Source organism: Squalius cephalus (genome assembly GCF_949319135.1).
Source record: "Squalius cephalus genome assembly, chromosome: 7".
NCBI classification, from domain to species: Eukaryota; Metazoa; Chordata; class Actinopteri; order Cypriniformes; family Leuciscidae; genus Squalius; species Squalius cephalus.
Genome location: NC_137128.1, coordinates 37362349 through 37375083, shown reverse-complemented (window position 1 = coordinate 37375083; position 12735 = coordinate 37362349). Strand labels below are relative to the sequence as shown.

General features: G+C 35.7%; 1 protein-coding gene across 2 annotated transcripts in view; it reads left to right on the top strand.

Moving 5' to 3' along the window:
• Nucleotides 1-12735, top strand: part of adcy8 (adenylate cyclase 8 (brain)) — a 50770-nt gene that overhangs the window by 31422 nt on the left and 6613 nt on the right. For both annotated transcript variants that reach the window (XM_079875303.1, XM_079875302.1), the window contains 6 exons: nt 1232-1332; nt 1544-1745; nt 2382-2471; nt 2622-2794; nt 4920-5001; nt 11592-11750. In XM_079875303.1, coding sequence (XP_079731429.1) covers nt 1232-1332; nt 1544-1745; nt 2382-2471; nt 2622-2794; nt 4920-5001; nt 11592-11750 — 807 coding nt within the window. The remainder of the gene's footprint in view (nt 1-1231; nt 1333-1543; nt 1746-2381; nt 2472-2621; nt 2795-4919; nt 5002-11591; nt 11751-12735) is intronic.

Here is a 12735-nt window from a genome sequence, read left to right as displayed (position 1 = left end):
GAAGCAAAATTATTTAAGTTATTAAGAAAAATGTATCAAAATTAAGTCACAAAGTAAGAAAAGTAAACTTAATTTAAATTTTATTTTTCTTACCCCATTAGCAGACATCTTGTTTTAAGTATAAAGTCACTTAATTTGTATACATTAGAAAACAACCCTTTTTTTTGTTATCTTAGTTATGTCATTTTGCTTCACCCAAGGGATAGTTCACCCAAAAATTTAAATTCTGTCATCATTTACTCACCCTCATGTTGTTCCAAACCTGTATGAGTTTCTTTTTTCTGTTGAACATATTTATAAAGAATGTTCTTTAATTCTTTACAAATATTTTAAAGAATGTCGGCAATCGAACAGTTGACGGTAGTAGGGGAAAAAATTATAATATGGCTACTGTCAACTGTTTGATTACCAACTTTCTTCAACAGAAAATAGAAGCTCATACAGGTTTGGAATAACATGAGGGTGAGTAAATTATGACAGAATTTTTGGGTGAACTATCCCTTTAGGTAATTAATTATACCTTGATTTAAGGATATTTCGATATTTGTGCTGTAAAACAAGACAAAAATACTGAGGAAGAAAATCATTTTTTACAGTGTTTGATCCATATAAAACCATTTGTCACCAATTTTAGATGGATTTTACCAACTGAGTGGAAAATGCCTGACAAAATGTGTTTCCTGATCCGATCTGACAAAGAAAAAGAGTCTTAATTCAAATCAACACTTAGGAATGATGACCCTTTGAATCCAGCCGATTGGATTGGTCTCCAAATTGATTTGTTTAATCACCATCACTGATGAACCCTGACGAACGCTAATTCATCCTGAGCAACTGGGATTTGCCCACACCCGGGATTTCAGATTACTCATGATCCACCACCATGCATGTTGTCATCTTAGTTAAAAAACGCTTTTTATTCAGTTTATATGTCCCTCACCTCATTTCTGCTCGTTTGAGTTGACCTTCGCCCCTTGCTTGGCCTTTGACTCTGTGCCACTCTGTGCTTGAGTTTTTTGGTTTGCACCGCCTCCAGCTCTGACATCACACGTCCTCTCACTAACCCAGAAAGCACAGGAGTTGTGTGTATGTGTGTGTATGAGCGCCTACCCTGCTCTCTCCTATGTGGTTAGCATTGCTTTCATGGTGTGGTCAGTGTGGTCGTCATGTGAAGAGAAATCTATGTCCTTACTTTTCTCTGTGTGTGTGTGTATGTGTATTTCCTCTACAGTATTCCCAGATGAGAGACGAGGTGTTTAAGTCTAATCTAGTGTGTGCCTTCATTGTTCTCGTCTTCATCACTGGAATACAGAGCTTACTTCCCTCTGCAAGGTAAAACATACACATGTGCATACATATACTGGCCATAGCCACCACAGACATTGAGGATGACACATGATCTATTTGGGTTTATGTATAGAAGTCATGCATGGGTTCATATTTGCAGTAGTGTTCGATGTGGGTTTTTCACTGAAGTTTGGTCTTGAATATTTGATTACATCCACAAATGTATCATATAATATGTGATCTCTCATGTTTGTAGGATGGTCACTATGGTGATACAGTTCTCTGTCCTCATCTTTCTGCACTGTTGCCTTGTTGTTGTTACAACGGCGGAGGACTACAAGTGTTTGCCACTGGTTTTGCGAAAAGCGTGTTGCTGGGTGAACGAAACGTACGCTGCACGGAACGTCGTCATCTTCCTTTCCATCCTCATCAACTTCCTGGCTGCCATGATCAACATAGTGAGAAAACATTTTATTCATTTGAATTTTAATATGATCATTATACTCTTGCACACTTCATCATGGATATATAAAGTTCTAGAGCCCCACTAAGCAATTTCTCATCTGAACCAATTTGAACTCAAGAATTATAGAACTACTGTGGGGTGTAAATGAATTCATTTTCTTTGTTTCTTGTGACAGACTTTACACACATTTGTACAAAATTCACCAGCCTAAAACCACCAAAATTAGCCTTGCACAATATAGCAATACCATATTGGTTATCAGCCGAAATTAGAAAATTAAAATTGAACAACTTCCCCCAGATTTTTATATTTGGCCTACTTTTGCCGTCATCTAACTCTTACTTAAAGTTGATCTTTAAAACCACTAATAATTTAATGACTGTTTAATGCGCCTTTAGCAAATGTCAGAATAAACATTTTAAACAAGCTTTTAAAACAGTTGATTTTATTTTTTTATTTTTCATTTATAAATAAAATATAGACTTTTAATACCTGCTACTTATTAGTTACTTGTCATAATACCTATATTTCGAAAGTTCTTGAAAATTTTAATCGTTTTGCTCTTTATACAGATATATTCTTAAATGCAATCTATTCTCTAACATTTGCACTCTCTCTTTTATCACAGCTTTGGTGTGATTTCGATAAATCCGTCTCATTCAGGAACCAGACGTTTAATGCATCGGCCTCAATCCCAGATATCTGCTTTTACCCAGAGGTCTTTTCACCCACTGACATGCAGTTTCAATCTGTTAAAAATGATTGATAGAATTCTAGCATTTGTGTAAACTGTTCAAAAATCAATTCATTCACTGTACATCGAGCGATGGGGTGTTAATGGTGAGGTTGTCTGGCTGTTTATTGACAGTATTTCGTGTTTACTGGAGTGTTGGCGATGGTGACCTGTGCAGTGTTCCTAAGACTCAACTCGGTTCTGAAGTTGGCCATCCTGCTGATCATGATCGCTATCTACGCAGTGCTGACCGAGGCCTTCTACACACCTCTGTTCATCCGCTATGACACACTTACACTCAATCAGAGGTATGTAGGCAAACTCCCACATCCATTAAAGAACCAGTTCTAAAGAGAGAAATTATACATCACACTTTAACAGTATAGACGTAATTGTGATGACTCAAGTAAGTGCGTAAGGTGACGCAGACCAACTATAAGAGCAACAAATGTCATGCTGTTTCTCAAATAGCAGTCTGCGTGCGTTTTAATAGATTTCTGCATGTTTTACTGTATGATTAACTTCACACAGTCATAAATTGTCTTCTAGATGTGGGTGGTGTGGCCTGGTGGTCAAAAGTTTAGGTTGATAAGTTTATAGGATTAAACCCAGCAAAAGGTGATAGTTGTGCTATCTAGTGATGTGTAAAGTAATGTTTGAAATGTTTCATTCTAAAATCTAAAGGTGCCCTTGTTTTTGCGTACCTTTCAAAAGTTTCAGGATTTTTACTTTTATTTAGCATTAAAGGAGAACTCCGGTCAATTTTAACATTGAGCTCATTTTTTTGTACATTTGGAGTGCTGTCAATACAGAGAACAACGACAAAAATCGGTGTTGCCTACACCGAGTTATTCTATTTTTAAAATTTGCACCCTGTTGACTTCAATGGGGCAAGTACTAAACCTGCTTTTAGCCTCTTAACATCCTTGATGTGTCATTACAAGTGCACAGAAAATGTGAGTGATTCCTTCTGAGTGAACACGAGTGAGTCTGACTGCAGTAGATGTGAAAGAAATGTATAAAAATGATGTTATTTAAGCCAGCGCAAATACCTTTGTTTACATCCTGTTTTTCGGTTGAAGTCCAAAGTAGTCGATTGCCGAGTTCACGCGCGTGATCATAGGTATTAAACCTATGCGTGTGAAAAACAGGATGTAAACAAAGGTATTTGCGCTGGCTTAAATAACATCATTTTTATACATTTCTTTCACATCTACTGCAGTCAGACTCACTCGTGTTCACTCAGAAGGAATCACTCACATTTTCTGTGCACTTGTAATGACACATCAAGGATGTTAAGAGGCTAAAAGCAGGTTTAGTACTTGCCCCATTGAAGTCAACAGGGTGCAAATTTTAAAAATAGAATAACTCGGTGTAGGCAACACCGATTTTTGTCGTTGTTCTCTGTATTGACAGCACTCCAAATGTACAAAAAAATGAGCTCAATGTTAAAATTGACCGGAGTTCTCCTTTAACTGCTGGATTAAATTGATCAAAAGTGGCAGTAAAGACATTTATAATGCTAGAAAAAGATTTCTATTTAAAAAAAAATGCTGTTCTTTTAAACATTCCATTTATCAAAGAATTCTGAATAAAGTGTATCACAGTTTCCACACAATTATTAAGCAGCACAGCTATTTTCAACATTGATAATAAAAATAAATGTTTTTCGAGCAGCAATAAACTGAAAAATTACCAATGATTGTATAATAGTAACAATAGTAAAAATCTCAATTATGAGATTGTCTTTTGTAACTGGGCAGAAATATATATCTTTTGCTGGTTAACAGCACTACAGCAGAACAGAATATTTTGTCAGTTTTTAATAATTTTTCAAGTGTTCATCATTTTTTACAAGATATTTCACTTCAAAGGCACTTCAAATAATATCATGGTTTTGCCATCCCAAAAAGTGAGGGAAAACAATAGAAAATTTTAAAAAGGGATAAATACTGTAAAAGCAAAACAAATTAGTTGCAAGTACTAGTTTTTGCAGTGTCTTTTTCTATCCGTTCGCCCTTGCTGAGGTCTGTGCATCATTGTGCACATCATTAAGCACTTAACTTCATGTTACTCTAGAGGCATTGTCCTTTTGATAAGACCACTGTAAATCACTTTAGGTAAAACCATCTGCCAAACTACAAATTACCCCTAAACAAGAGCTAAACCTCAAACTTTAATTCAGAACCAAGTCCTGAAAAAGGTTTGTACAACTTTAAACAGACTTTATATTTCACTTTATTAAAAATAAACAAATCTTTCTTTTTCATATCAGATATCTTAAGTGTTTAACAAACAGTGTACACTGTTATTGTATCATCAAGGCTCTTTATGACATTTATGACAGATGTTTGTCTTAACTAACTGCACTCTGATCATCATAAACATGCTGTGGAGCTCATGAGACTTTCTGTCTTGTTAACCTGGTTACAGCAAAAGCTTCCTGGGAACCAAGGAAACGTCTCTGCTTCTCATGGCGATGTTCCTTTTAGCTGTGTTCTACCATGGCCAACAGGTAACAGACACACACACACACACACACACACACACACACACACACACACACACACACACACACACGCTAACCTGGATCAGGGGCCATTCAGTTCCTATTTTATAATGTCACGTTTCTAAGAAACAGAGGCAAGTTATTGGCTGCTTCATAAGGTCTCACAGTCAATATATAAAAGCCCAGCTCTCTCTGACGCACAGTGTGTGCGAAGCTTTTTAAGTTCACTCTACTGATTATTGTCTTTGATGCCGTAGATCAGGGGAAAGAGTCGGTCTGAGTGGTGATGAGTGAAAGAGATAGAGAAATGAGCACTGTGTGTGTGTGTGTGTGTGTGTGTGTGTGTGTGGTGTCGACGCCGCTCTGATTAAGGCACACAGAGTCTCACATATGACCGAAATGCTTTGTGCTTGTGCCAGAAATGAGTGCTTGTGTCCAGCTATAAACTGCCTGTCCATATTTACCCCCTCCCCTCGTATCCATGGTAACGGTGTGTCATTTAGGCAGGTGGTGCCACTGGCATTGCTTGGCCTATGGATTGGGACTTGGTGTCTGTTTCTTGAACAGTGATTTGATCATTTCTTATTTATGCTCATCTTGATGTGTGTGTGTGTGTGTGTGTGTGTGTGTGTGTCGGATGAATGAACAAGCACTCTGTCACTGCGAGTCAGTGTCTATGAGAGATTACTTTTCATATGCAGTTCAGTCTGAGACCACAATGAAAATTTGGGATTCAAAATCTTTTAAACCTTGAAAGTTTGTTTAAAAAACTAAGAAATGTTATATTTTAAAAAACTAAGAAATGTTATATTCTAAAATGAGTAAGAAATGTATTATAAAATGAGTGAGAAACATTTGAAATATTTGGCTCTCTAGTGCTCTCAGACTTTAAAGGGATAGTTCACTTAAAAATGAAAATTCCGTCATCAATTTCTCACCCTCATGTCGTTCCAAACATGTAAGACTTTGTTCATCTTTGGAACACAAATGAAGATGTTTTTAATGAATGAATCTGAGCTTTCTGTCCCTCCATAGACAGCTACACAGCTACCACTTTGACGCTTCAAAAATTTCATAAAGAGATCGTAAAACTAATCCATATGAATTTTTGAAGAGACACAATCGCTTTATATGATGAACAGATTGAATTTAGGCTTTTATTCACATCTAAACATTCATCAACGCACACATCAGTTGTGGTAAACAAAAGCTCAAGCATTTTCGCTTGACGTGCGAGAACCAATGAGGTTCATTCTCGTGTTACGCAGCACGTTTGAGCCTCCACAAGAACCAATGAGGTTTGTTTAAATGTTAAATGTTTAAATGTGAATAAAAGACTAAATTCAATCTGTTCATCTAAAGTGATCGAGTCTCTTCAGAGAATTTGGAGTAAACCGCTCAATTCATATTCAATTCATATCAATTTTTTTATATATATATTAAAAACATTATTAAGAATAAAGAATTAACTAAGAATAATATCCCAAAATGTATAAAACAAGGTGAATTTACTTGAGAAGCAACACTGCATAAGATTTTCAAGATTCATTTTCATGTATTATATTATGAATATAAGTGTATTTTACCTTATTGTACTTGCAGATCTTTTTTCACTCGTTTCTTATTTATACTCACAACATGTACTGTAAAACAATTACGGAGCCCCTAAAAGGACATGGTGATGGGGGAATTTTTTTATATATATCTTAGAGTTTTTGCATTTGCTCGCAAAACTAAAAAGAAAAATATGTTTTAAAGATTTTGCAAGCAAGTGCAACGTTTCTCAACCCAAAAGCATTTTTCCTCCCGCCCCACAATTTCACCACGTACCCTTAGGGGCTCTGTAAAAAATCGACCGGTGAAGTTAGACAAAATAGACTTACTAAAGATACATTCTGTGAAAACAAGTACGCATTGTTGCTTCTCAAGAATGTTTTAAGGATTTTTAGATATTACAAAATGGATTAATAAAGTAGTCTAAAAATATACTATGTTATTTTTGCATTGTAGGCAGCTCTGAGATAGAACAAACAAATGGCTTTAGTTTTTTTGCTTCAGTATGTCTGTTTAGTCCTTCTAAGGGATTTTATGAGAAACGTCTAGGACAGAGTAAATACTTTCTATAAATTGAAAACTCCACTGAGTCTACAGGCTCAGAAAGGGCAATAAAATGATCCTCTGGGGCAAATTCAACACATGTTCCCCTTGATTAACCTGTGAATACAGGTACGTGCCTTACTCAAGGGAATAAGGCATAACTGTTGTATTATCTGCTGACTGAGTGAGAGTCTTGAGAACCAGCACGTCACCTCCACATAGCTTAGCACATCACTTTATCATGGATAAAACAATGCATTCATTTTGGTCTCCTTTGTAACAGCTGCCAGACTTCAGCTGTCTAAATTGCTTTTTGGACAGAGATAAAGTCCCGAACACCTCCAGACAGTGGTGAGATTCAAAACCGGGCCCTCCCAAGACACCTAAAACTTAGAAAACTCATTTGTGTTAAACCCTTTTCATACAGTTTGTCAAAAGTAATTTAGTTGATATGCACTGCTTTAATTGTCTGAGTGTGTGTGTCCGTCTCTACATCTTTGTGCATATGTTTTAGAGGTTAATGGAGGTTAGTCTTGTTGATGTGTTTTTAATAATCAATCGGACAGTCGTACATCCCCGTCTGCCCCACTTGCTTAATTACTCCTCATAAAATCATCTTTCGCTCCATGTTTAGTCTGAGAGCATAGATAAATAAATGCACGCACACACATGCAGTTAACACTCATACACAGGCACAAACACTTACATCATGCCCTGACTGTTAGTAAATTAATTTTTCAATCTGGACGCTTTTGTGAAACCGTTTCAATTAAAGCTGGATATTAATGAATGCAGATGAGCGTGTGTTACTGCTTAATTAAGGGGGACCTTGTTGGAGGTCTTCGTTTGGAAGAGAGCTGATGGAAGACAGGCAGAAACGCAGCACGGCTCACTGTATGATTTATTAATTTTTTCCTAGTGGAAGACAAAATATGTTTAGCTTTTCAGAATATCTATGCTGCTCTTTTTCATGCAATAGAAGTAGATGGCTGTAAGAAGTGTCTGTAAAGCTCCAAAAAAGTTTTTTAATGAAATTAATACTTTCATTCAGCAGGGATACATTGGATTGATCAAAAGTATCAGTAAATACTTTGGTCACACTTTAGGGTCCAATTCTCAATAACTAACTATTAACTATGACTTTTGCCTCAGTAAACTTCTAATGACTGCTTATCAATAATATTTAGTAAGATAGTTGTTAAGTTTAGATATTGGGTAGGATTAAGAAATGTAGAATATCATGCAGATAAGGCATTAAAATGTGCTTTCAATAAATAGCCAATATCCTAGTAATATGCATGCTAATAAGCAACTAGTTAGTGAGAATTGGACCCTAAAGTGTTACTAATACATTATATTATAAAAAAAAATGCAGTTCTTTTGAACTTTCTATTCATCAAGGAATCCTGAAAAGAAAAATGATCCTCTTTCCAATAAAAAATGTTTTCAACATTGATAATAATAAAAAATGTTTATTGAGCACCAGATATTAGAATGATTTCTGAAGGATCATGTGACACTGAAGACAGGAGTGATTAATAATTTGGCATCGCAGGAATACATTTATGTATATATTTATTTATATAATTTATTTTAATTAACTTTAAAATACATTCATATTTCACCTATTATTTTTACTGTATTTTGATCAAATAAATGCAGCCGTGGAGAGCAAAAACAAGACTTTTCAAAAACATGAAAAACATTTTTTTTTGATTGACCTCAAACATTTGAACAGTAATGTATTGTTGGAGGACAAAAGTCTTAAACCTCAGACATTTTATTTCAAAGCATTCTAACTTAATTTAATGTGAAGTTTTATATTGCTCTGATAGTCTCAGATGAAGGATCTTGATTTATCTTGTGAAGCTGAAGGACAGCTAGAAGTGACCCACATGCAGGCTGTCCCGCATATCACTGTGTGCAAACAAGACAGATGCTGCGTCCGAAATCACGTACTGTCTGAATGGGTACTAGATATGGATTTACTTTGTGACCGTTAAACAAGTATGTTCTATATAGTATCAATGTGGGTATGAATGAAATTCGCACATACTAAATCCGCCATGTTACTGTCATGTGACCTACCAGCGTCGGTTGTGTCGCTTCACTGCCATTCCGGGTCGTTTTCACCTACTGTTTTTCGAATATGTATTGAGACATATTACTCTGTTTTTTGTGTACTATATAATAGGGAAGTATTTAATTTGGGGTGCATCCAGAGACTTAGAAGGTGGAGAATATAGGAGTCATAGCCATCACTTAAAAAACACCCCTGAAATTAAGATTAATTTCAGATGATCTAATCACGAGTAGTCCAAAACATTTTGTAATCCAATCCCTGAAAACACATAGCCTACTGTACAGAGGTAGTCAGAAGCATATGTGATTTGTAGTGTAAAAGCTAATCTATCCTGATGTTTCCTAGACAGCACTTTTTGCACTTTGTCAACATGTAGTAACACTGACATAGAGAGTGATGTGTGTATTTATGAAATCAGAGACCCTCCGCTGAAATCTGAACACAAGTGGTCACAGGAGACACATTTGAGACACTTGTGAAGATATAAACCGCAAAATCTCTCGGCTGACCACTTATGCTCGGATCACCCGAGATGGATCTTGGGCCAACTTAACCAGCTGAAACTTCATTTATATGTGTTGTGCAAACCTAAAACTAATTATACCCACAGTGTAGTTTGGTAGTTAGGTGGTGGCGTCTTGCTGTGGGACTCAGCTTAAAACAGAGGGAGGAATAGATGAGAAATCTGCCAAAAATCCTGATGCTTTTAGCAGAACAATGATCCCAAAGCCAAATTAACTTTTTAATTAATTTACTGGAGTGGCTTAAAAACAACAATGTAAATAACCTTCAATGACCTAATCAAGGACTAAGAACATGTGGCACTTTGAAAATAATGGTGTACAAACCTGTTTATCCTCAACAAACTGGAGCAAATGTGCCTGGAGCAATGGGCCAAAATCACACCTACAAAAATAAGCTAAAGCACTTATGAACGCAATGAATGTTGTCATTGCTGCAAATGGATGGCACTATGAATAGTTAAATGTGGGGATTTTTTACTTGTGTAATATCATACAGATTTTTTGTTTTTGTTGTTGTTATTACATTTAATTAAGAATATAAAATTAAATTAACAAGAACTTATATAAGGTTGTTTGAAATGAGTGTTTTAAAGCATTTCTACATATTTTTCTGATTGAGTTATTTTCCACAGTTAAAAAGAACGTGCACCTCTCTGCATCTTTCCTGTCGTTGATTACCAACAGATGCTTTCCTCCTCTAGTTGCTAGGATTTTTCTGTGACTTTTTTCCAGTGACTGGATTGTGTTTGCTGAGTGTGTATTTGCTATTCATCTGCTTAGTATTGCTGACAGTTATTAGATATACCTTCTCTTTCTCTCTCTCTCTCTCTCTCTCTCTCTCTTCTTTGCCACTTAAAACCTTTTTCTTTTTTTATTTGTTTATATATATATATATATATATATATATATATATATATATATATATATATATATTGTTAGGCACTTTACTGTAATTTCCATTTAAAATATATTGTTGTTCACTTGAACTTTCTATTCATCAGAAATTCCTGAAAAAAGTATCACATTCTCCACCAAAATATTAAGCAGCACAACAGTTTTCAACATTAATAATGATAAGAAATGTTTTTTGAGCAGCAAATCAGCATATTAGAATAATTGAAAATGAAGGATCATGTGACACTGAAGATTGGAATAGTGATGCTGAAAATTCAGCTTTGCCATCACAGGAATAAATTCTATTTGAAAATATATTCAAATAAAAAACAGTTTAAATTGTATTTATATTTCCCAATATGACTGTTTTTACTGTATGTTTGATAAATGCAGCCTTGCTGAGTATTAGATACTTAAAAAAACATCAAAAAATCTTAATGACCCCAATTTTTTGTATGTATAATAAAAAATAAAAAATACTATAATATATATAAAAAATTTGTTTTAAATATTAATATTTAGATTTTAATAATATATATAAATATATATATGTATACATACATACATACATTTTGATCTTTCATTGTCAGTCTGTTATGTTGAGGGGCAAATTCATAATATTCCTTGCATTTGTGGTGACGAACATTTAGTCTTGAAGTGTGATCAGAGCGTAAACTCCAGAGACTATATTCTTAACAAGTTGAAATAAAAATGTAGAATGGTCTAATTTGACATCAAAAAGTTGGTCATACTAGTTCTTAAGACACAGTTTCAACATAATGGCTGTGTCGCTGCCTGGCCCCAGCTGAAGATATGGGCAGATATTGACGTACAGCTGGTCTTCTCTGCCGAGCCTGACGAATGCTTTATAAAATAACTGCCTAGGACTGTAACACTGATTGGCCGTCCTGTGTTTTTGCTTGTTTTTGTTGATTTAATGTATCTTGTGATGCTTTTTATTCTTTGTTGTCTGACCTGCTTGGTTCTCTATCTCTCAGCTGGAGTATACCGCTCGTCTGGACTTCCTATGGCGTGTGCAGGCGAAGGAAGAGATAAATGAGATGCGTGAGCTGCGTGAACACAATGAGAACATGCTCCGGAACATTCTCCCCAGCCATGTCGCACGCCACTTCCTGGAGAAAGACAGAGACAATGAGGTAGAGAGACAGAATGGATCTGGGTGTCTCACTTCTTTAGTCTGACAGGAAAAACATGGCAGCACTTAGATGGCAAGAACATATGAGGAGAGGATGAATCACTGCCACTCTCTTTGTTCTTTGTTGTGCATTATTGGCATGACAGTCAACTTTCTGTAAGCATTTGCAGCTGCGGAAGTCAGAACCAATGAAGAAATTTACACAAATTGATAATAAATATACATGACAAAACAAAAAAAAAGTACAAATAATATATTGGGAGTCTGTAGTTCTCTTCAAAACACCAAGTGTGCTGCCTAAATAGGAAATAAATTAATGCTATTATTCAGCGAGATAGAAAAAAGAAATAAATATACAATGAAATGAGATTTCCTTCTCCATGAAGGACGAATGCAGTGTTGCCTTAGCATATAGCTAAAATATGGTATCTTAGTAGGCAGCATAATCAAATTTGTCTCCCATTTGGAAATGCTTCTGGTTCTGGTTAATTTTGTTGTGCTCGCAACATAGATTGTTAATCTTGTGGCAGCCATGTTTTTATGTGACTAGTGTCTTTTTGTCTTATTCCTTTGTTCTTTCCTTTGAGTTTGTAAAGGCAGTGTGTGTGTGTGTGTGTGTGTGTGTGTGTGTGTGTGTTTGTGTGCTCTCTTGTCCTGATGTGACTCCTCTGTTTATTTCTGGAATGTTCTGCTGTCAGTCAATCAGACAATAGGGAGAATAAATAATGGAGCTGTATAACTCACGGATAAAAAATGCATCCATTAAGCCTGTGTGTGTGTGTGTGTGTGGGTGAGGGTATTGAGTTGCTTTAATTATCCCATTAATTTATAATCAGGTGGAGTATTGAGGTTTGATTTAACTGGTGACGCTAAAAGTGTGTGTGTGTGTGTGTGTGTGTCTGAGTGTGTGAACCATAATTTACGCCACTCTCTGCTATTATTAAGATGAGAAAATGATCCCTCTCCCTCACACACGCACACATACA